General features: G+C 45.2%; 10 protein-coding genes across 10 annotated transcripts in view; 5 read left to right on the top strand and 5 right to left on the bottom strand.

The window, feature by feature from the left end:
- Positions 1-2,394: 2,394 nt before the first annotated feature.
- VTP01DRAFT_5462 (uncharacterized protein) lies at positions 2,395-3,597 on the bottom strand (the record flags this gene model as incomplete). The annotated part of the gene is made up of 1 exon (XM_069384257.1): positions 2,395-3,597. One exon carries the CDS (start codon positions 3,595-3,597, stop codon positions 2,395-2,397), a length of 1,203 nt encoding a protein of 400 aa, XP_069235379.1.
- Positions 3,598-4,442: 845 nt separating this feature from the next.
- Positions 4,443-6,312, bottom strand: VTP01DRAFT_5461 (uncharacterized protein; the record flags this gene model as incomplete). The annotated part of the gene is made up of 2 exons (XM_069384256.1): positions 4,443-5,854; positions 5,928-6,312. The coding sequence occupies 2 exons, from the start codon at positions 6,310-6,312 to the stop codon at positions 4,443-4,445; spliced, it is 1,797 nt and encodes a 598-aa protein (XP_069235378.1).
- An 87-nt stretch (positions 6,313-6,399) lies between these two features.
- On the bottom strand, positions 6,400-9,014 carry VTP01DRAFT_5460 (uncharacterized protein; the record flags this gene model as incomplete). The annotated part of the gene is made up of 8 exons (XM_069384255.1): positions 6,400-6,450; positions 6,507-7,280; positions 7,335-7,761; positions 7,829-8,004; positions 8,071-8,363; positions 8,423-8,660; positions 8,730-8,893; positions 8,978-9,014. 8 exons carry the CDS (start codon positions 9,012-9,014, stop codon positions 6,400-6,402), a joined length of 2,160 nt encoding a protein of 719 aa, XP_069235377.1.
- An 83-nt stretch (positions 9,015-9,097) lies between these two features.
- On the top strand, positions 9,098-10,461 carry VTP01DRAFT_5459 (uncharacterized protein; the record flags this gene model as incomplete). Its single annotated transcript, XM_069384253.1, has 7 exons — positions 9,098-9,196; positions 9,271-9,440; positions 9,504-9,757; positions 9,834-9,895; positions 9,960-10,079; positions 10,136-10,351; positions 10,408-10,461. The coding sequence occupies 7 exons, from the start codon at positions 9,098-9,100 to the stop codon at positions 10,459-10,461; spliced, it is 975 nt and encodes a 324-aa protein (XP_069235376.1).
- Positions 10,462-10,579: 118 nt separating this feature from the next.
- Positions 10,580-11,299, top strand: VTP01DRAFT_5458 (uncharacterized protein; the record flags this gene model as incomplete). Its single annotated transcript, XM_069384252.1, has 1 exon — positions 10,580-11,299. The coding sequence occupies one exon, from the start codon at positions 10,580-10,582 to the stop codon at positions 11,297-11,299; it is 720 nt and encodes a 239-aa protein (XP_069235375.1).
- Positions 11,300-11,394: 95 nt separating this feature from the next.
- VTP01DRAFT_5457 (uncharacterized protein) lies at positions 11,395-13,287 on the bottom strand (the record flags this gene model as incomplete). Its single annotated transcript, XM_069384251.1, has 4 exons — positions 11,395-12,459; positions 12,520-12,781; positions 12,847-13,113; positions 13,187-13,287. 4 exons carry the CDS (start codon positions 13,285-13,287, stop codon positions 11,395-11,397), a joined length of 1,695 nt encoding a protein of 564 aa, XP_069235374.1.
- Positions 13,288-13,757: 470 nt separating this feature from the next.
- Positions 13,758-14,274, top strand: VTP01DRAFT_5456 (40S ribosomal protein uS8; the record flags this gene model as incomplete). The annotated part of the gene is made up of 3 exons (XM_069384250.1): positions 13,758-13,890; positions 13,956-14,186; positions 14,246-14,274. The coding sequence occupies 3 exons, from the start codon at positions 13,758-13,760 to the stop codon at positions 14,272-14,274; spliced, it is 393 nt and encodes a 130-aa protein (XP_069235373.1).
- A 3,193-nt stretch (positions 14,275-17,467) lies between these two features.
- On the top strand, positions 17,468-20,810 carry VTP01DRAFT_5455 (uncharacterized protein; the record flags this gene model as incomplete). The annotated part of the gene is made up of 7 exons (XM_069384249.1): positions 17,468-19,747; positions 19,809-19,850; positions 19,906-19,959; positions 20,016-20,108; positions 20,165-20,382; positions 20,460-20,527; positions 20,608-20,810. The coding sequence occupies 7 exons, from the start codon at positions 17,468-17,470 to the stop codon at positions 20,808-20,810; spliced, it is 2,958 nt and encodes a 985-aa protein (XP_069235372.1).
- Positions 20,811-21,283: 473 nt separating this feature from the next.
- VTP01DRAFT_5454 (uncharacterized protein) lies at positions 21,284-22,345 on the top strand (the record flags this gene model as incomplete). The annotated part of the gene is made up of 2 exons (XM_069384248.1): positions 21,284-22,103; positions 22,170-22,345. 2 exons carry the CDS (start codon positions 21,284-21,286, stop codon positions 22,343-22,345), a joined length of 996 nt encoding a protein of 331 aa, XP_069235371.1.
- A 547-nt stretch (positions 22,346-22,892) lies between these two features.
- The window catches only part of VTP01DRAFT_5453 (uncharacterized protein), a gene marked incomplete at both ends in the record, with an annotated part of 1,546 nt that continues 1,078 nt past the window's right edge, over positions 22,893-23,360 (bottom strand). The window contains 3 exons of the mRNA XM_069384247.1: positions 22,893-22,954; positions 23,009-23,071; positions 23,126-23,290. Coding sequence (XP_069235370.1) covers positions 22,893-22,954; positions 23,009-23,071; positions 23,126-23,290 — 290 coding nt within the window. The remainder of the gene's footprint in view (positions 22,955-23,008; positions 23,072-23,125; positions 23,291-23,360) is intronic.

The following is a 23,360-nucleotide window of genomic DNA, read 5'->3' as shown; positions in this document are numbered from 1 at the left end:
GTTGATGAAAGCTGAGATATGGTAGACAGGATGTCAAAAGGAAATGCAAATACCTACATCAAGACAGAACACGTCCATCATCACATTTACTAAAGCACTTTTCTGCTCAAATAAAAAATATTATAGAAGAAGAAACAATATCAAAAGAAAGGGTTCTATCGATATTACGTACTGAACCAGATACAGCTGCAGTGCAAGTCCTCTTTGGATTTTTCATTGACACGTATTTCCATTTACGCCCACTGTGCACTCCAACTTGACCTTTTGACCGCTGCTGGCGAGTTTTGCTGCCAGAGGTTCTTGAGCAAGAGCGGAAATGATCGCTCGACTCTCTGCTCCTCCAGGGAGCTTTGAAGAACGGGTCATATCTGCCTGCAAGCTCTTCAAAAAAAGGGAAAGCTAATGTGACCTGTCGACAGAGAAGAACAGGACATCATGCAGCCTTTTTTTTCCTTTGTCAAATTTGATAAACTTCGTTATGTTGCCTGCATGCTGGCCCGTCAAACTTTGATCAAACGTGTCAGCATATCGTGCTCTTATTTGTATGATTGCTGACGATGTTACTTCACCAAGTTCTCCCCGGGTCTTTGATAGCTGCGCCTTGAGTTTTTCCTTTCGACTTACAACGCCCAGCATCTTCTTGCTTGACTGGGCTGCTACGAAAGCCTGCTGCATGTGCGCTCCTTTCGATGCGTTTTCAGTTCTCTCTTGATATAAGATACGCAGACTCAATCATCTTGTAAAGACTTTTGGATGCGTGGCCTGTTTGCTGTGACCATATATACAGAAATATTACCAGAATGTGCCGGTTCTCAACTTCTCTCAACTTTGCCCGCTTTTGCTCCCAGACAAGCTGGCATGCAGTGCTTGGGCATGCACATGCACCACCGTTGCAACATTTGTATAGCTCAGTGTGATTTTTTACCGTTTCCAGGCAATTGTATCCTGGATACTTGGATCAGAAAATTTTGCCTTGAGGGGCGAAAGTACTTTTTCTCTACGAAAGTGCATAGACTGATCTTCTTGACAAAACGGACGGGAAGCGAACCTTTGGAAGCTGGTCACCCTCCAAAAAACTATAAATACCCCCCCTTTTCCTGCCTTTTTTCCCACTTTTTCCACAGCAAGGCAAAAGCGGTAGTCCCCCCCACATGGACGGCACCCAAGGTACATGCTAGCCATGCTAGCATTTCTGTAGGTCCGGGGGACGCGTTCACCCGTATGCAGCGACCTCGCATCTAGCTTTTCAACCGCTTTTCAAGACGGGCCACGATGATGCGACCAGTAGACGGGTGGGCGCGCGGACTGACTAGTGCCGCTTCCTCGTGGTGGTCCCTGGATATATTGTTGACTTCTTGTCGACGTGAACCAAACGGCACTACTTCTTTAGCATGGAAATCTTTTGTCTTTTAATAAACATTGCTTTTGACTTTAATCTTTTCATCTTCTTGTCTTCTTTTACAATAATGAATAAAGATAACTCTTGTAAATAGTACTCTTCGTCTGCTTTGCTTGTCTTGTCTTGCATGTACGTTGCGAGTGTTGTGTGCTTTGAGAGTGTCTGTTTACATTGTTTGGTCCACAAGATTGCTTCCATGCAATCTCCATTGAACGTGTGATCACAATGCACAATGCACAATGCACAATGCACAATGCCCGTTTGCTTTCACGCCTTTCTGTTCTTCTGTTTCCTTCTGTAGACTGTTGTAAAAGGCGTTTGAAGCGTTGGGTCAATCAACAATGTCACTCTGGCAGTCAAGATAGACTTTTGCCTGCCAGCAGTGGATGGAGCTTCTATCGCGAGACAGGTTCTTCTTTGCAACGTTTTGTGCAAGAGCTGCTGTCAACGCGTTCCATGACTATTGCCAGCATTGTTTTCTAGGCCTTTGAAGCTTCTTCTTGACCTCGATTCCTTACGCTGGCTGCTGCTCGCTACTACTGTCAAAATCTCTTTCTAGGGGGCGCAGTTTCACGTGGCTACGAAGAATTTTTCTCGTTTTCCCAGCCCCCATATCATCACTTTCCGTTTCTTCATGCTTCAAGGATTCCGTACGGACGTCGTACAATGATTATGCGTTTACATGGAATGTGAGTGCACGGACGCTCTTCGGATCATCAATTTAAAGACCGAACATCGATGCCACGCGCCAAACTATTTCGGAAGATGGACAATTCTACTGATTAATCTTGTTGCAACCCATGCGCACACGTTAAAGCTTTAGGGCTAATGTGTTTATATATTTATAGGACAGTGCTTTGAAATGGATACAGACTGGGATGAGCTTATGTATACAGCGAGCGGTACAAAATATGCTAAAGCTTATATATATGGACGGCGTCGCAGTGGGTGATATTGAATATACAGAACACACACTATTTCATGGACAATTCGTCTTAGATCTGCGGATGACAAGGGACCGATGAGCCCAAGCATGTATTATTTTGAGCGTTCCCCAGAGATTCCAGCTCAGAGTATGCCCAGCACTCCTCTTTCTGAGTCGACCAGGGAATATGCATCGCAGCGGCCGAGGACGATGAACAAGGCGATGCAGGCTGCTGCTGCTGCTGCTGCTGCTGTTGTTGTTGTTGTTGTTGTTGTTGTTGAACAAAGGGTATAGAGACGGCTTGTGTCCAGTCTGCAAGGAAATGGTAGTAGCTAGGGGCGAAAATATTTGCAGCGGATATAAGTGGTTGCTGCTGCTGCTGCTGTTGCTGATGGTTCTCGATCATGCTTGTGCTCGTACTGGTGCTAGTGCTGCCGGCAGAGCTCATCGATTCGCGCCGCACAACCGCCTGGTGTTGTTGCATCATCTGCGTATTGATAGTTGAGCTTGACAAGGAGGGAGTCATGGACTGCTTCCACGTTGAAAAGACTGGTGGAGGTGTCAAGTGCTGTTCCATTGCTTGGTGAAAAAGTTGCCCTCCTCCTCTCGTGTGATGGACTGGCATGTAAGGCGGCGGCGGCGCGTCCGTGGTAAGGTAATCGAGCATGGAAACCGAATTGGTACTGGCTGGCTGCGGTCTTGACAAGTCCACGGCAACAGGAAATGCAGCTGGCGTTGAATGCTGTTGCTGTTGCAGATCAAAGTAAAACGTTTCGTCCTGCTGAGGCGCATTGCTATGCATCCACGACGCTGTTGGATGTGGAGTCGAATGTGACCTAATTGGCAGCATTGTTTGTTGTGATGGTGGATAACCACCTCGCGGGGTAGTAGCAGGTGACGATGATGATGACGACGGCGGCTGATGCACAATACTACGCTTTACTTGGTACCGTGTGCCTGGCATACGAAGGTGCACCTGTGCCACGCCAAAGTAGACGCGCGCCGGCGCGGGCAAGTGCGAGTCATGGATGGTGATGTAATGGCTAGCTTGGCGTAATTTTCGTTGTCGATAAGCGGCTTCAATGGTTTTGTGATTGTGTGCATCAAACTCTGTGAAAAACGTGTTTTCGAGCATGAAGCCCCAGATAACCTTGGCGTTACTGATGTTGCTATCCACGTTGCTGCTACCGCGGCTGTAGGGCGATCTGGCGTACGTTGAGGATTTGTATGTCAGTGATGATGAGGACGAAGACTTGTTACGCTGTATCAGCATGTTTTTTTTTGTGTTATATGTATCAGCACCAGAAAGTGAGAAAAGAAAACAAGCAGAGCGTGTGAGGACTGCTTGCTGCCGTATCTACCTTTTAAATTGGAATTGCTGTATGTGTGTATGCGTACGCTGTCGTCTTCTTGTGATCTTAAGCTCGCAGTGTAAACACCGGTGATAGAAGAACGCATAGAACAATATCTGTTGGTCATTGGAATGTACGTTTGTCAGGTCAGCTGACAGGCTTCAGCGACTTTGATACGCTAGACGATCTGCCGGGCATGGTCGGTTACATCCGTCTTGAGAGCTACTTTTGCATCTCGCAGCGGAAAAAGTCCCTTTTTCGTTTGATGTTTGCAGGCGCCAGATTACATGCTAGCCCAGTTCATTTCCAGTACTCTGAAAGAACCCCTAAACCCCAGTGTCATGGACCCCAACGCGCTTACTCAGCCGTTATCAGGGCCTTTTTATTGTACGTGATCTGGTCATGGAATTCGAAAAAAGAGATGGATATCTAGCTTACATACAAGTAACGATAAGTTTGTTGGTTGCATGAAACAATGATATAACTGTTTCAACGTTGAAGAACTCTTTGCCAACGCTAGTTTGAGAGGTGGCGATGGTTGAACATTTCAGGGTCTTGAAACTCTAAAATCTGTGTCGTGATTACTAAGAAAGCGTCTGGACCCTTTCCAATTCCTGAAAGGGTCGTCAGGCCACGTATCCTCATCAGAGATTAGGTTGTAACGGAGATGTGCTCATAAGTTTCCCGTGACCATGCAGAAACATATTTGGAAATGAGATTGGATATGTTGTCGAGATTTATTCTAGAATTAGAACATGTTCTCTTTTTATTCAAGAGGGCAAGGTGTTTCAATTTTTACAGAAAAGAGACTCGGTTGACTCTCGAGGATGGATCTTTGCTCTTCGTCCATGTCGAATTTCTTTTTCGAGTTGATCTTTTCGCCCAAGCTTTCAATAACAGAAATGACGGCTGGGGCGTAGACAAGGGGGCACGTTTTAGGAGGCAGCAGGCTGATCTTTAAGCAGGCACGCGGATACCACTCTTCATCTCCACTTTCGTTGCTGGCAACACTTGGCGTTGATGCATCCTCATTCTCCAAAACTGTTTCAAATGCGATGCCACTCTTTTGCACTCCCAGACCGGGCTTGAGCGGTGAAATTGTGAAAACAAGTTCCATTAATCTGCCAACAAATTTGCAGACAGCTGTTTCCTTGGTGCCAACCATTCTTTGGACTGTCGAGAAAATTGGATCAGGCACTTGCCCGCCTTGCCGGAAGGCGAGCAGGAGCGCTAACACGGCACGCTCGTGATGCGAGATACCGGGGACATTAGCCAGAGGGCCGCTGGCAAGGGGCATGTGAAACGCGACAAACGCACGAGTTTCCTTAGGATAATGGGAGGTGAGATTGGCGAGATAGATTGCAGTCGGCAGTAGCCGACACAGCTGCAGCGGATGGTCAGCATCCATGTAGGGGACCGGGATCGCTTTCTCAAGGATAGACAAGATCGCCTCGAATTCTTTTGGCGCTAATGCATGCGGCGACTGCTCAGAAAACACTCTGGCGCCTTCTATCAACGGATCCTTTCGCTGCTCGTCTGTCGTCAATAGTCGGTAGCAGAATCCTTGTCTCACTCCGCCCTCGCTGAAATACACTTGCTTGATCTTGATTACTTGCAAGAGTGCGGACATCAGGAAACATATAGCCGGAACCATCCCGGCTCTGCGTTTTGAAACGCGGAATGTGCGCAAGTTCTTGGTAGATTTCTCTGGATCCATATCCATGTACTTGTTGGCGAATTCATGCAGCTCCTGGCCGCTGATGGTATAGCCATTGATGATCGGAATCGGGTATGACACGTAGTCTGCCGCGTGCCTCTTTTGTTCATCGGGTATATGCAATGCAACAGCTTTGGTGCTCATGGAAAGATATCCGAGCGCTCTCAGACCTCCTCCGCTCATATACACTGATAATCCATCTTGCTGCTCTAATTCCTTTGGAAACTTGACTTGCTCCATCGCTTTCCGAACATTCGAAACAATTTCCTCATACAGAGCATCCCTATCTTCTTGAGTCTCACACTTTGCAAGGCGTCGTTTCAGAAGCGCTGCACCGTACGGTAGGGAGACGGGTGACTTGGCAACCTGTATGCTGTTCGTCGATGGCATGATCACGTAGCTTATTTCCAGAGACCCGCCACCGAGGTCCATCGTGACGCCATTTACTCGATAAAACGCACCTATCAGAATCATTCATCTTTGCATTTAGTACTCACTCTCACATGTTGTTTATCCAGACAAGAAACAACGTGCCTACAATTCCAGATGCCGAGATGAGCGCTTCCTCTTGTTTTGACAGCAGTGTCACATCCCACCCAGTCGCATCATGGATACGTTGTTTGAATACTTCAGCGTTTGCTGCTGTTCGCGTCGCTTCCGTTGCTATGACGTGCACCGCTTGCGGATCCACGTTGGCGTGCTGGCAAAGAGTCTGGAATCGTCGAAAGCTACTGATAACTTGATCGATAGTCTCATCGGGAATGACGTGCTCATCACCTTGCGCTTCTAACAATGAAATGGGTGCACGCTCTTCGTACTCTACTGGTAAATGGCGTGCTAGTGTCCTGACAATAGCGAATCGGATTCCGTTGGAACCCATATCTACCACACCAAACGGTGCCTGGATAGACGTCGTCATGCTGTATTGTTCAAACGAAAGATAAGACTCAGAATAATTTATGAATTGTCGTAGATAAAATACAGGTTTGCTAGAAAACTTTGCGGTTTATTGCATTTCAACGTATTGGAGAATGTGCTCGAGTTGCACACTATGGACCTGTCGATGTATATTAGTTACTGCATTGCTACTTTAAACGTGCTATAAAAATTAACCTTTTTGAATCTTTTAAAGTTTGGACCTGATATGGACTCCTCTCGACTCCTGGATCTGGATGATGGCTGCGTTCGCGGCGTCGCGACGACCAAATCATCAACTTGGTCAATGTGTGTATACCGTTTGCCGGGTATGATTTCCAGATTTTCTTCCTCTTCCTCGTCTTCTTCTGCGTCTTCTTCTACTGGAGATTCTATATCACTAGCATCATCGTCTTGCTGTCGAGCCGTTGTTGTTGCGGAATTCGGTCGGCCTGCATTTTCTTCGTTCTCTTCTTCAGGAATCGGTGGCACAGCGGATTCTTCTTCGCGATGCCTCTGGTCTGTGCGCCTCGTGCTACGTAACTCTCGATGTGTTATATCCTGTGATACTTCGGTAGCTCTGTTCCTTCTCCGAGTGCTTCTACGCGAACTAGCACCTGTCGACGATGACGACTCTGGGACGTTTTCCAAAGGTGACAGTCGGGAGGGTTCCTGTGGCAGGAAAAGTGGCGGTGAAGACGGTTCTGGGGCTATCGAGGAAGATTGGACACTGGGCTGTGAGGGTCGTCGTGCTTGTAAGGCGCGTGTCACGTTGTCTACTGCAAAAGGAATATCTTGCGATTCGTCTTCCAAATATATAGAATCACGTTGTGGAGAGGAAGGAGAAGATACCGGAGGAGATGAAAGAGGAGTAAGATGGTGAGCATCATTGTTGTCGCCGTTGTCGCCAAAGCCAAATATATCATCGAGAATATTTCCCAACGATTGTGGCGGTTGATTAGTGTTTTCCAGCTGCAAAATATTTATTAGTCACGTGATTGCAACGCTAGTTGACTCCATTTGTACCTCTGAGGCAGACGGTTCTTGCAAGGTCGTGCGTCGCGCTGATGCTTCAGATGCTTCACCGGATGCTTCTTGTCTCATCAGAGATGACGTTCCTGCAGATTGCAGTTCAGATGATACACCAGCATCGCTTTCTGGAACGAGGAAGGATGGCAGGACGAATCCAGCTTCAGGCTCCTCCAAAGGCTCCTCCAATTTTACCTGAGGAGACCTTTCAGGCTCACGTTCACCTAAAAGATCAGCTGTACGTAACTCTGGTAGAACAGAATCAGGAGCAGCTTCCCGGGGAACTCGGCTAAAGTTCGAGGACGCAGTGGGCGGGACACTTCTATCATCACTTGGTAGCGGTTTTCGAGGGTTACAGAAATCCTCAGTGGAACATTTGATTACTGCACAATAAATCTCCCACATAGCAACAGGCCGCAGATTACTATCAAGGAGTCGGGCACTTAGCATACAAAATATTCTCGGATATGGAGTTGCCTTGAAATATATACCTCCTTACTAACGTCTGCACTATATCATTCCATGCTTCTTCGTCATTTCCGAATTCTTCAGGTACAACCACGATGGTATTGGTTGCAACTAAATCTTTGGACCGCCGTCGACTTTTCAGTGGCATGTATTTCATTCCACCATGTGCTCCAGGGATGAGATCTTCCAGTAGGTTGTACTAAATGATCGTCATCAGTCAACACTGCATCCGATAAATATTTGAGATCGCGAGACTGGATTATACCTGGTTTTCATCGAATATTAAAAAATGGAGATCCGCAAACAATGTACGTCGTTCACGATTAGGGGTGCATTCGTAAGGCTTTATCAAGTTGGAATCAACCGTTTCTTCCGGTAAGCAGGGACCCTCTGGCCATTTGAAATTATCGTCATTTTCCGGATCCAGTTGTTGCAGCCATTCCGACGAGATAACTCTCTTGTTCTGAAGCAGGCATTTTGCTAGAACTTCAGTGGGCGCAAGGGTTTCAGTACAAAGATGTGTGCATTCATCCGTCCATTGTTTCGAGAGATGGAAACCTGTAGATATTTGCCCGTATGAACATCTAGATTTTACATAGTCGATTATTTGCTCAAACCTAGTCGACATGCAAGTTGGGTGATACGACGCTCGTCTATGCCGAAACCAGGCACGACATATACCACAATTGGCTCCCATCGTACTCTTGCTAGACCAAAGAGGTTTCCAAACTTCAATAATTCATGATCCGCCAATGTAACTACACCGTTCCGTTCAACTTTATGGTTTCCAGCAATTGTTCCGTACGTTGCTAGCGTATCCTTGAGGATGACTCGCGGTCTTTTCTCCACTTTATACTGGCCGCAGCATATTTAGATCATGGAAAATCGCATTAAATTGACAAGACTGAAGGATTTTTTGCTTACAAGATCGTCCTGACTGTGACCACTGACGATTAGCAGCGCATGATTGCGACTGACGCTTTTATCTGTGAACGTCAGCTTGTTTGGAGTTGGATTCTGCGCTTCGTGTTTCCCTTTGCGGCCCACAATGTACTCGATCCCCGGTCGCAGCAAGCTAATGTGATTCTCTGCAATCTTAAGAGATCAATACATGCATGAACACAAGAAACCAAAGGATCGCCTAGATCGTGTCTTATTGCTACAATGTATACCTCTGTAAGTACGATCAAGTCTGCAAAGGAGCCACATTCTAAAAGGAAGCGAGATCTGCAATATTGAGCGGGACTCAACAACTCGTCTCTTTTCCGCAGAAATATACACTCTACACTGGAATGGACTCGAAAGCCGAAGGACAGCGCCAGACGATGCTTGAAAAAGCTCGTCGCAAAATATACGAGGAAGCAGAAAAGGAGCGACAAAAGATAGCAAAGGTACTATAGTTGGATCGACTTTTGCTTGATCGTTTTAAAATCGACAGTTTAACGATTGAAACTCTGGACTGTAGCAAAATGAAGTGCGAGTGGGAGCAGACAAATTCGTTACCACGACCAATGATATCGAATCACAACTGAAGAGCAGCACTGTTGGTCTCACGGAACTGCGCGATTACAGAAAGATCAAGGAGAATCTTCAAGAACAACAGATGCGAGAGGCCGCAAAGACGGCGCCGTTAGGGTAGGCACAGACGTAAAGTTCTCAAGCAGCCGTAGAAATATTTACTAAACTTGGTTCATACAGTGATGAAAAGAAAAAGAAACGCAAGAAACAAAAGGCGGCTGTGAAATTGTCGTTCGCTGGCGACGACGAAGAAGAGGAAGAGGAACAGGAACAGGAACAGGAAAAGGAAGGCGACAAGAAAAAGAAACGGAAAATGCTCAAGGATCCCACCGTGGACACAAGCTTTTTGCCAGATAGGGAACGGGAAGAATTAGAACGACAGCAGCGTGAAGAATTACGGCAGGAATGGCTCAAGCGTCAAGAGGAAATCAAGCGTAGGTGTTAAGCATGCATTTTTCTTAACGACATCACAGATATCGCTGATTGTTTAATGGCTTTCTGCATCATTAGAGGAACCTATCAATATTACATACTCATACTGGGATGGAAGTGGGCATCGCAGCACAGTGCAGGTAAATTGATTAATTACAGCGAAAAAGCAAGAGCAGGCCATGTGTCTAATTCGCATAATTACAGTGCAAGAAAGGCGACAGTATAGCCCAATTCCTGGATGCCTGCCGTCAACAGTTTCCTGAACTGCGCGGTGTTAATGTCGACAATCTGTTATATATTAAAGAAGATTTGATTATTCCACATGTGAGTATCTGCCAGACGCGCGCAAAGATCTGTATACTGATGCCCGGATATTATAGCATTATACATTTTACGACTTTATTATCAACAAGGCAAGAGGCAAATCTGGACCTCTGTTTAGTTTCGACGTGCACGACGACGTTAGACTTGTGAACGATGCGACCGTTGAAAAAGACGAATCTCACGCCGGCAAAGTCGTCCAGCGGTCATGGTACGAGAAGAACAAGCACATCTTCCCTGCCAGCAGATGGGAAGTTTTTGACCCAGAGAAGGATGTAAGTGCCGCTTTTTGTGCTTTAATGCAAGACATACATTACTGACGATTATAAAGTATGGACGATACACGATCAAAGACAAGAACCTCAGCTCTATTGGGTTAATCTAAAAACAATGCAGTAACTTCTCTCTTCAATATTTGTGCAATAAAGTTTTGAAATGCGCTGCTTGAAATACTGTGGCAACCTTGGTTGCTGCATTTTTTGCCCCCCTTCGCTGTCAAAATCATGTTCCCCTGGTCAGATAAAGGTTCCGGTTCCTCATCGTCAAAAAGCACTTTGCTTAGCCGGGACGAGAATATTGCAAACACAAGTCGTTTCCAACAACAACAACGTCCCACTGAAAGTTTCAGAGCAAACGCTCCCGTACCAGGAAGAGCACGAGACGCCTACGACGCCTTTCAGAGCGACGCAGGGCCACCTCTCGACCAACTCCAATCGCAATTCCAACCTCCTGCTCCTCCTCACATACAGTTACCTTCTGCGCCAAACGTCGACGGTGCCGAAGTACAGGCGTTTTTAAACTCTGCAGACTACACCGACGAGATCCACGGGGATGACCTTGCACCCAACTCGCACACGTACCGCTCCTACCGACACGAGCAGGATCGACAGCACAGCATTGCACAGCAGCAGCTGAGCCGGTTTGAAGAACTGCTTCGAGCAGACGATATAGTTGTGTACCTTCAAGGATTATCGTACACGGATGACATTTACGGCGCACCACCAGCTATAGAAGACCTGATTAAAGAAGCACGTGAAGAAGTCGTATCGGCCGGAACAACAGGGGAAGAACCCGATGCTCAGCAGCACCGCGCCGTGAGTAGACTTACCATGGTCCGGAACCATCTGATGGGCCAAGCCGGCGGTGACATCCAGGTTGCATCTAGACGAGCTCATGAAATGAGTCAAGACGATTGGGATCGTTTGTTTTCACGGAGACTATGATCGATTTTTAATAATGAAACAGGAAGAAAGGATATGAAAAGAAAAAGTACAAAAAGAAAAATATGCAAAGTGTGAAGAAAAAAAATCTAGTTTTGTTATTGCTTGTTCTTCTTCTTTTCCTCGATCTGTCGCTTCTTGCGTTCCAGCTTTGCGGTTTCTTCTGATTTGCGTTCCCGGGACATCTTGATACTCTTGTACAGTTTACGCTGCTTGTTGGACAGCATCTGTGCAGCCATTTCCTTTTGCTGTTCTTCCTCCTCGGCTTCGATCTCCTCGGCAGTTCGCTTCTTGGGCTTTGATGCCTTCTTTGGCTTTTCCTCGGTTTCTTCTTCCTCAGCTTCTTCGGACGCTTTCTTTTCCTGATATTCGTTGAATGATACACCGGAAGCTTCGGCCTTGAGTTCGCGCTCGTAGACTTCCTCCTCATCTTCAGGCACCGCAGCCTTTGCTTGATTTTGTACTTCGTTCTCGTCTTCGTCCTCCGAAGGAATACCTTCAGGAACGTAATCGCCCTCCTTGGCCTCGACGAATGGACTTAAATGTGGCGGGAGCTGGACACCGGGTTCGTACAAGCTGGTGCGCAAAAGCTTGCGGGCATTGATGCAGTCAGCGATCCACTGCGGTTGAATGTAGGTACGGCTCAGGATGCGGTTGTTGATCTTCGGTCGATCAGAAATTTGGTGTGTGATACGCTCATCGGTTTCAGGGAACGGTGGGTTCGGTGCAACGGATTCATCCCAGCTAACTTGACCCCCGCAAGATCGAATCATAAACTCAAGTGCATAACGAGGTGTTTCACGTGAAATGAAGAAGACGCATTTTGAAAACAGATTTCGCAACGTCGATGCCTCGTTAGAAACTTGCTGGATCTTGCGCAAATCGTCGTCAGCGTCTCCTTCTCCGTTTTCACCACCTTCCTTCGCTGCTGATTTAAATTCATCCAAAGCTGCATCAGCTTCGTCGGCATCAACGGCTGCTGAGTCTGCATCGCCGAATTTGGCGGCAACTTTGTCAAAGCTTATGCTTCCATCGAGGGATTCAATCTTTGGTGGATATGACAAGTTGATCTCGTTGTATAGGCGGAAGTTTACAAATCCCATGAGTGTCTGGTAGAATTCCAAAAATGTCAACATGACTCGGAAATCGACTTCATCAGGGACCTATAAACTTTTACTTAGTAACTTCCTCATTGACTGTCCACATTCCATGTCCCAACTTACATGCTGAGCAAACTGGTAAGGAACAATCCAAGTAACAGTCTGACCCTTGATATCTGCTTGATAGTAGATACCCTTGATAGAGAAGAAAACTTTGCGCAAGCTGCGTGACTGCATGACATATGCTTGGAACTCTGCAATAAGCTTCTGGCAGTCCTTGACAACAGCAGCCTTGATTTTGTCATTAGTAGGCATGTTGGAAAAGAGGAAGAGCATCGAAAGGGCGTCGTCAAGATCACGTAGAGCGTCGATAAACGTCGGGTATCTGTGATCAGACTACAGTTAGAAACCACTGCTGCGTATGTATCGATTACATTACTTCATTTCTACCTTTCTTTGACAATGTGATCAAGCGTGTAGACTGGCTTGCAGTTCTCTTCAATGGACTTTGCAGTGCTGTATTCGCCCTTGTGCAAAACCTTGTTGAGTTTCTTTGCAAAGATCTTGTATTCTCGGAATTTCTGCAGAAGGGGTTCATGCAACAAAAACTGAATATCCTTGACGTAGTAGAAGGTTGCAGGTGCAGACGATCCCTTGTTTGCCTTCTTCTTGTTCTTTGGCTCGCGTGGGTAGATACCCTTGAGAATGCAGAGACGTCTATGCAGAAACAATCGAGTCTTAATTTCCAGATCTTTTGTCCTACATTGTTGCAGCAGATCGATCAACGTACCGGAAGTCTGCTAAAGAAAGTTGCAGCTTTTTCAGTGCCTGCTGACGGGTAATGTAGTTGGCCGCTGCTCCCTTTTGTCCTTTCTTCTGGAGTTTGCCCATTGTCGTTGCAGGTGAAAAAATAGAAGGTAAGATCTAAAGGCTCAGACAGGCACTTGAAAAAAAAAGTTCGGTCCCCTTTTTTGGGATGGGTGAACCTTAGTGGCTTTGACAATTAAAAAGCACACGTCAGTTTGCCCGCTCAGGTTCAGCCAACCTTTTACTATTTCATCAAAGGTAAAGCATCCATCCATCCATCCTCTCGGCTGCCCTTTCTATTCTTTCGTTTCGATCATGGTGCGCGTCTCCGTATGGATGCCCCTTGTCACTTGCAAAGCATCCCTTTCTCCGGGATGCCACTTGCTTGAGACACAGCATCGATGCTTTTATGAATCGCCCCCACCCTGATTCGACATTGTTGGTTTTTGGGCGACACTCATTTAAGCGTACATGCTAACAGGTAGTTTCTTCTTTTCTTTTCCCTTTCCCCTTTTTCCCCTTTGTCGCATTTGCTGCGTAAATTTAGATACATTATGGTCCGCGTCTCTGTCTTGAACGACTGCTTGAACAGCATCAACAATGCTGAACGTCGCGGCAAGCGCCAAGTCATTATCCGTCCTTCCTCCAAGGTTATCGTCAAGTTCTTGTCTGTCATGCAGAAGCACGGTAAAATTTCTGGGAGGAATAGTTGTCGTATGGTTATGCGTATTTACGTAACGATGTATACATAGGCTACATTGGCGAATTCGAGGAAATTGATGACCATCGTTCTGGCAAAATTGTCATCCAGCTGAACGGTCGCTTGAACAAGTGCGGTGTCATCTCTCCCCGCTTCAACATTAAGCTCGGCGAGCTCGAGAAGTGGACCTCCAACTTGCTGCCTTCTCGTCAGTTCGGTTTCCTTGTCTTGACCACCTCTGCTGGTATCATGGACCACGAAGAGGCTCGTCGCAAGCATGCTGGTAATAATTATATACACATAAATCTTAAAGAAGTATCCTTTAACTCACATGCATTTTAGGTGGTAAGATCCTTGGCTTCTTCTACTAAATTACCTTAAAACTATCATTGCTCCTCCTTTCCCGCATGTTAATAATCTTTTTTCATCCGACTTTGTGAATATACGTTTTTGTGACATGGTAAGGATCGGATCGAACTCGTTTTTGGCTTTGGCTTGTCGCGCTGCATTAGAGCAGTGATGCAAACTTTTTTGTGATGGTATCTCTTGTATGTGAATTCAAAGCGGGTTTGCATGGCTTTTCAGGCTGCTGTCACAGCGCGAGAGAGAGAGGGTGCATTTTTTATCTACTGTATTTTTAAAAACAGTTGTCATTTGGAGCATAAAATTGCACCACAAACAAGGCAAATTTAAACCTGTGGAATAAAATTATTAAATATTCTTGTCGATCTAAGGAAGGAAACTTGCCATATTAATTCAAATTTGCCATGTAGCGCAGTTGCTCCAAACAATGCCAACCCGATCTCAATCCGTAAAAATTCCAGGTATTACAGGCTTGTATCCGTTTTTACTCACCGAATCATCTAAAGAGAAGCAGGTTCAATATTAGTACTTCGATAATATTCAGAATCCAAGATGAACTGCAAAGCTTACCGTAAAAACCTAAACCCTTTCGGGTCCCACATTCGCAGTGGTGGATTGATTTGGTCTACAGAAGGCTTGGGGGCGACCAAAGCCCTCCCGGACTTTTCTTGCAATGAAGTACATATTCTTCGAGGCATTGGTGTCCTTATTCCCCAGCATTCCACAGGTTTGGCAATCCAGGATGCCATGGTGAGTAACACCGTCCTCCGTCTTCAGCTTCTTCAGAGATTTTGACATGCAGCTATGACAAAGTAATGTTTACAAAGGTAGAATCCAAAGGACGGAAAGTAATTGCCACCGACCTTTCCTCTTCTGTGAGTTTTTCTTCAACTCTTTTAGCCTTCTTCAATGCTACAATCAATGACGCCGGATATAGAGCTATTCCAATAGATAGAAATATGGCAGATATAGTTTCAAGAATCTCATAGTGCTCATCAAAATAAATCATCTTGAACGGAAAAAAAAATCGAAGGAAAGAAAGTGAAGCCGGAATCGATACCATCCGCCGCATGTAATCCATTTTTTGGGTGAATCAATGTTTCAATGTGATCAATGTTTCAGTGTGCGTGTCTATGTCCAAAAACTGTGCTTTACGAAAGCGATCTGAAAGGACGAACACTGCGTGAACCAAAATAATTAAATGATGTGTGCGAACGTATCCAGATGTAAGCTCGAAATAAAGTCAAGCGAATATGCATGCAGCTGCCTTCATATTTAAGATTATTCTGACAAGGACGAACCATGTACAGATTATTGCTTGCCTTTCAAAACTTTTTTCGCATCCAAATGAGACGGCGAGGGGATACCAGATATTCTTCTAAAGCTAAAATGACACGGTTTATTGTCTACGATGTTGTGAATGTCCTCTGCTATGAAGCAGGTTGCAATAGAGGATAAGGGTATGGAGGGCTGATTCATGGATGGTTATTGTTATTGTGTTTGACAAATCCTGGAATATTATTACAAGTACAGCACTAATAAAGATTGGTTGAATCGTATTTAGATCAACATATCATACTTTTATCAAATGCTTGAAGCTTATTTCTTCGCCTGGGACGAAGATAATGGGCGAACATCTGCTTGTACCTTTCTGATACTTTGAAGGAACGCGACTCAAAGCTGAAAGGGCAAGGACATCTCATATCGTTCCGGGATGCATGTAACCACGTCTGGTCATTCAATATAGTTGCCATCCTGTACTGGGTACTGTCGGTGATGGACAAACAAACATCCTTCAACCGTAGGTTTGTGGATGCTTTGAAAATTGATAATCAATCACGAACCAAATACTTGCCTCCGCGAATACGTTTCTACCGGGCTGCGGAGCAGGCATAATTCAGAATCAAACAAGTGAGAAAATAAACAGCAAAAGTAGCGCTGCACGGACGATTGTTATGGAAGTAGCGAGATAAAATGTATGTGACTTTGCGTGGAATCGAGACCTTCCAGAGAAATTGTCAGGAAGTACTGTCACCTAGAGTATTTTTCTATTAGTTCCTTATAATAGAAGAAAAGCTCTCCCCGCGACTCTGCGCATGACAGAAATTAAAAGTTGGTGCCACATGCGTGACAGCCTTCATGATAATATACCCGCATACTGGTTCCTTAGGCTGCTTTCCTGCATTAAGCAAACCTTTGCTGCAATTTCAGTCAGCAGCTCGATCGCGTCAAACGTCCCTGCGAGTTAGCCTACGTCTAAAAAGAGAATATCAACTTGTTTACCAGGCACAGAGGCGGGAAGGGTAGCCCGGGTGCTGTATGACTACGTCGACAAAGGCTTCCTGTTCAGCATGTAGAAACTGTTCTTGCAAATATTGAATGAGAAAGATAAGACTTCATGGTGCCTGCCAGAAAGATTTAAGTTATAATGATTGTTTCCAGGGACCATCAAAAAATACATATATACTCGCCGTGGAGAACCTGAAGAATTAGCTCACTACATGGATGAAGGAGCACAGAAAGAAAATATGGATGCCAATCTATTTATCACTTCTCTTCTCGTGATATCATATGTATGAAATCATCATTTGTCATGCGTCCTATCGTCAATGAATAACAGCTGTATACTTTGCTTGGGTCTCTTCTTTTGCAAGGAGATGCCGATGCATCCAACGATTAAGTGTGGTGATCTCCGTAATGCAATAAGGTTGTTTGGTTAAATTTGGTCGAATACTGTAATCATGAAAACGTAAACATTTGCATACATAATTCTCATCTCTGTAGTCAGATTGTACGGGCTTTTCTAGACTTTTCAGGATTTTAAAACATGGTTGTTACTTTTGTATTGTTATTTTAATATCATTGCGATTGAATAAGTTGTCACGTGTTTCTTTCATAAAGGTATTAGGATACCATACAGTCAGCAATGCCGTCACCAAAATGTTCCAATTGTGAATAAATAGTTCCATCTACTGGAGTACGATGAAGCAAAAGATCCCTTTTGCGTTGCCGATCTATCCATTTTCTTGTGATGCTTTGTTATAAAATAGATTGATAAATGTGCAAATCCACATTGTAGATTAATGCGCCAACAATTTTTGAAAAACCTGTAGTCGCTGCCAATATGTCCCGTTCGGGCTGAATTTTTTTTTTACACTTTTGCGTGTGTGACAGATAACCGGCCTGCCGTCGTTCTTGACAATGGACAAATCACCAATACGATCACCGGCAGGATCTCCTGTTCGGCCAAAGATCGCTGTCAAGGATATACTGAGAAGCAACCCTGGTGGCTACACGACCTTCCCACCGATCTCTCGTTATGCTCAGCAGCGAGCCCCGCGACAGGTGCCCTTCAGTTTGTCAGATCTAAGCACCGAATCGTCGAGCCAACGGGCAGCATCCTTTGGCAATCTACTGTCCAGCTTTAGATACAAACCTGAAAGTCCCAGTCACGATGAGGAGGACAGCAGCAGTGAACCACCAACACCTGTGCGTGAGTCGCGACAGCGCAAAGCAAAGCCAACGTCGTTCCAGACTATGGCAGATTATCTGGGAGATGATATCGGCGATGATGAACCGGTCGAGCGACGCAGCGCACGGAAGCGAAAACGCATTACGCTGGATAGCGATAACGAGGAAGACGAAGAGGCGAACGATAACATGAATGAGGATGAGGAGGAGGATGACGACGAGGAAGACGGTGGCGCATACATCGACGAGGATGAACGCAAGGACCGTGTTCGCGATCGGCTAACAACATCTCACGAAGGCATCGGTATTCTTAAACGATTGTTTCCCAGAATGAGTGACGAGCGCATCAGAGAAGCGTTGGAGCGAGCAGGAGGCAGTCAAGTGCTTGCAAGCAAGATCCTCGCCGGCAACAGACTCGGTGCTGTAATTCCTGTCGTTCCTCCACGCAAACTCCAGCGATTGCGCCAGAGACAACCAGTATCATCAGACGAGGAAGATGAAAGCGACGAAGATACCGTGGACCATCGTGCGCTTTTGGAGGAAGCACGCAAAATGATGCAGGCCGTTCGATTTTACAACAAGGCGACGTTGCAAGAAATTCAGGACGTGAATGGATGCTCTGCGACAGCAGCGGAAAAGTTGATAAAGTTGCGGCCATTCAAAGATATCGACGAGCTTAAAGAAACACTTCAGCAAGAACGTGGATTGAGCCCTAAGTTTGTTTCCAACTATGTGGATATAATGGACGGTTACAACGTAGTCGATCAAATTATTGAAAGCATTGAAGAAATCGGCACTCAGCTCCAACATATTATCGATGTATGGAACGGAAAAAACCCTGAATCCCATGCAGATGATTCCAACAACCAAAGCGAAAACAATATTTTGGAAGACGAAGGAGGAATGCACTTGACAGGAGCTCACATCGATGGTGTGCCTTTTGACAAGACAAATGCAATCTACAGGGATGCCATGGATGGATTCCTTACGGAGCAGCCGGCAATCATAAATAAGGAGATAACTCTCAAGAACTACCAGCTTATCGGTATCAACTGGCTCCTTATGCTCTACCGTAAAGGCATCTCTGGTATCTTGGCAGACGAAATGGGTCTAGGCAAGACAGCACAAGTTATCAGTTTCCTCGGTCGCCTGCACGAGCTTGGCAACAAGGGCCCACATTTGATCGTCGTCCCGACATCCACCCTTGATAACTGGCTTCGCGAATTCGAACGTTTTTGCCCTACCTTGAAGGTGCATGGATACTATGGCACGCAAGACGAGCGACTCGATATGCGCGAAGAATTGATGGAAAATATCGACGAGTACAATGTCATTGTCACAACTTACACTATAGCGACTGGTGCTAAAGACGATCGATCGTTTTTGCGAAAGCTCAAATGTAAATCACTGATATTGGATGAAGGTCATATGATTCGTAACTGCACCAGTGCAAGATACCGACACTTGATTTCTTTGAAGACACCATTCCGATTGCTGCTTACTGGTACTCCCTTGCAGAATAACTTGCAGGAACTTGTTTCGCTGTTGATCTTTATCATGCCCGACATGCTCTTGGAGAACGAGGAAGAAATTCGCAAGATTTTCAAGATCAAGGCAGTGAGAACAAGCACAGATGATTCAGACAAGGGCTCGTCCACGGCTCAACTGTTGTCGCAAAAACGTATAGCACGCGCAAAGAAAATGATGACGCCGTTTGTATTGCGAAGACGGAAAGCGGATGTCCTAAAGGACTTGCCAAAGAAAATCCAAGTGATTGAGCGCTGCCCAATGACACCGAACCAACAGAAACTGTATGATCTCATATTAGCTGAATCAAAGAAATCATACAAGGAAGCATTGAATTCCAAATCCCAAGCCGGCAAAAAAGAGGGATCGGATCGATTCAAAAATATCGTTATACAACTGCGCAAAGCTGCCGATCATCCTCTGCTATTCCGACACATTTATGACGATAAGATACTGAAAAAGATGGCGAAAGCTATCAAGAAAGTAAATCATCTTACGAAGACCGCGATATTTCTAGCCATTGTATTTAACGTTATGTTTCTAGGAGGAGCAATATTGGGACTCTGTTGAAGAGTATATATACGAGGTGAGGAACGGAATTTACGGTTATTTTGTCCATCATATCAACAACTTTAATGCAGGATATGACGGTTATGACTGATTTTGAGCTTGATAAACTATGCCGAGAACACAAGGTACGCTGCAGTCAATGGACTATCCAACAATTGGGTATTAATAGTTGCTTCGACAGACTATCAAAAGATATGCTTTGAAGAACCAAGAATGGATGGATGCAGGCAAGGTGGAGAAGCTCAAGGAAACGTTAGCAACGTACCGGAAAAAGGTATTTCTGGTTGCACCTTTAGGATGAGCTTTTATGGCGTTAACACGCCAGGACAGGGTAGCAAAATTTTACTATTCAGTCAGTTTACACGATTGCTCGATATTTTGGAACTTGTCATGGATACGCTTGGCTACAAATATTTGCGCTTGGATGGTGAAACCAAGATGGCAGACAGACAAGTTTTGATCGACCAGTTCAATGAGGATGATACCATAGACGTGTTTTTGCTCAGCACAAAAGCGGGAGGATTTGGCATCAATTTAACATCTGCAAAGTAAGTTTCGAGGTATGAGATCCTCTGTAGAATTTCACAGCGGCTAATGTATTCCGCTTGATTTTTTTTTTTTACAGCGTCGTCATATTGTATGATCTTGATTTCAATCCTCAAAATGATCGGCAAGCTGAAGACAGAGCTCATCGTAAGTGAATATATATATATATATATATCTCCAATACCGAAAGAATAGTTCATCTCACATCCTGGGTTTTTGCAATGCAGGCGTGGGCCAAACGCAAGATGTCACAGTTATTAAATTGATTGCTGACAAATCCATTGAGGAGCATATTCTAAGCATGGCAGAAATCAAGCTGCGACTTGACCGAAGTGTATCTGGACTTAAAGAAGGTCAAGAAGAAAGCGAAGATGACGAGGAGCAAAAAGAAAAGGTCCAAAGCTTGCTCAAGACAGTTCTACTTTCATAACATTGCACTATTCATGTGTACATACCAAACATTAAAGCATCTGATAACATTGCTGCACTGAAGCGGTACAGTTTAACCGTTCACAAATGTATATCTATCCGGAGATATACCAGGGAAGAGAATTAGGATCCGTTGCCGTTGATCCGCGCTCTGTTTTTGTCAATTTGATAACGTTGTTCTTAATCATTATTCTTTTTCAGATCACAGTTTGAACTATTCCATGAACGCTGTTAGTTAAGGATGAAAGAGAACCTACGCAGTCAAGAGTAAATTACCTTCTTGCAAGATTGGTAGAAAAATGAACTTCCACAGTTTTCATACATTGGTAGAAGGTAGCGCGGTCCATCGGACCGAAGTTCTGAAACTTCCGACCCCACAAAAATTCAGCATGGAACGTTTGATTACTGAAAAAAGCATAAAAGCTCAAAGTGGGTTGCCTGCTGTCCCTTTCCCTGTGCGTTCATTATTGAATCATGTTTTCCATTCGTCGTCACCTCCTGCCAACTCGACTCTTCAGCAGATCTTCTGCGGTATTTGCTAGCCAGGCCGTGCGACTGTCAAGCAGCAAAGCAGCAAGTTTCCAGGTGCCAGAAATCCAGGTCCCGTTTGACGATCAACCGTTCCCATTCAGCCGATTCGAGCCATGCTGCCCGGACAGCGAGGCGAAGCAGTTTGACAACGGCTACGTACCTTGCAAGCAGCACCCGATGCCGAACGTTATAGGAAGCAAAATCGAGTTTTCGGATGATATGCGAATAGTACCGCCGGTTTCCAAGCGGCACATGGTCGTTTGCGTTGGGCCAGAAGGCGCCGAGTGGACAAAGTCCAAGGTCGAGTTTTTAAAAGGTGGATTCGTGCTGGAAATGGAATCTGCAAAGAACGAGTGGCTCAAAAGCAGAAGCAGCAGCAGCAGCAACCGAAAAAACAACGAACCACGCTTGGATATGCTTGTCACCGTGTGCGACAAGCCAACATCGAAACCATCCGGAACCGACATATTATTATTTCCTGATTTTCGCAGATACACCTCTGTCGATCCTAGCCGTTTAAAAGAATCTTCGTTTATGAATGTTTTGCAAAAGTTGTGGGAGGAACCAACGGCGTCTGAGCTTCCGGATGTCAGCAACTGCGAGGCTGTGGATGACCTCGATGCGGTTGTCCTGGTATGCACGCATACCATGCGCGACAAACGGTGCGGTGTCCTGGGACCGCTGATCGTGCAAGAGTTCGAGCGAGTGCTCAAGGAGAAAGGTCTGAATAAAGTCGGTGTTTACGGCACGAGTCACTTTGGAGGTAGCTTCAAGAGATCCAACAATGGTCGAAGCCAGAGGTGCATATTCTGACACGGAGTGTGTATAGGACACAAATATGCTGGCAACGTGATTATCCATCAAAAGGGATTGGGCGGGCAAATGTACCGCAACGTTCGACAATGCCACGTTCCATCTATCGTTGATCGCCACATTGTCCACGGCAAAGTCATCCGCGAATTTTGGGGCGGACGTGTGACTCCACCGTCCGTAGAATCACTGTAGAATACATTCAACAGATCTAGAACTTCATCGATGCTTTCCAATCCGCCCATCCATATCCATGTATAGGTCTTTCATGCAATTTTAGATAGAGAAAAAACCGTTCACATACCAACTATTACAAATTGTAAAATTATTAAAAAGCTATGCGTTGCTGCAGAGCTTGACAGAATCTCTCCAAGGTCGTCTCTTCCATTTTTAGTAAATATGTACAATTATAGTTATTTCCAAATGGGAAGCTCAATTTCTGTCGTCATCAAGGTACAGAATAAAATTGTAGTATTCTTCTTTCGCTACATCCTGACTGCATTCATTCAGGGACACCCATCTTTTAAGCAGCAGTAGCTGCGATAGATATTAGCTTAAATCCCAAAAAGCTTCTTATGGATTTCATTTTGGAACATTCAATTGTTGTTATTGGATGCGTACATTTTTGTGCGTGGTATACAACGTCGTTAGCAGTTGGTGCTCTGCCACAACTTATATAACTACTGTTAATATATTTCTCGTTTTGTCTTTCTGTATATGTGTATACAATCCGATGCAGTGATTAGAACCATCCAGAGTCCTCTTCTTCCACGGTGGTGTTGCCGTATTGGTCGATCTCGGTAACTAGATGAAAAGTGAGCAACTACTTGCAACTTTACAAACACTTTATATACTTACCGGTAGTCTCGTCGCCGAAGAACCCTTCCTCACGCTCGATAATGGTAGTGCTTCCATCGGGGTCTACTCACATTGTTAGATAAAATGTAAACGTATCGCGCATAAGACACGACTCACTTTGGTTGATGATGGTCTGCTCATCGTTGCCAAAGAAACCTCCGTCTTCGTTGATAATGGTAGTGGATCCGCCTTCAGCTGGAGGGGGGACACCGTAGCCACCGCTGCCGTAACCCTCATACTCGGGAGCTGGTGCTGGAGGAGGTGCAGAGTAATAGTTGTCTCCTACAACAGCGATGGGCCGGGGGTGGGTCAATGGTTATATATATATATATATATATATATATATATATAC

This window comes from Rhizomucor pusillus, assembly GCF_041956525.1.
Source record: "Rhizomucor pusillus strain CBS 183.67 unplaced genomic scaffold VTP01scaffold_22, whole genome shotgun sequence".
Lineage (NCBI taxonomy): Eukaryota > Fungi > Mucoromycota > Mucoromycetes > Mucorales > Lichtheimiaceae > Rhizomucor > Rhizomucor pusillus.
The sequence above is the reverse complement of the archived record's forward strand: the minus strand, read 5'-3'. Positions and strand labels throughout refer to the sequence as shown.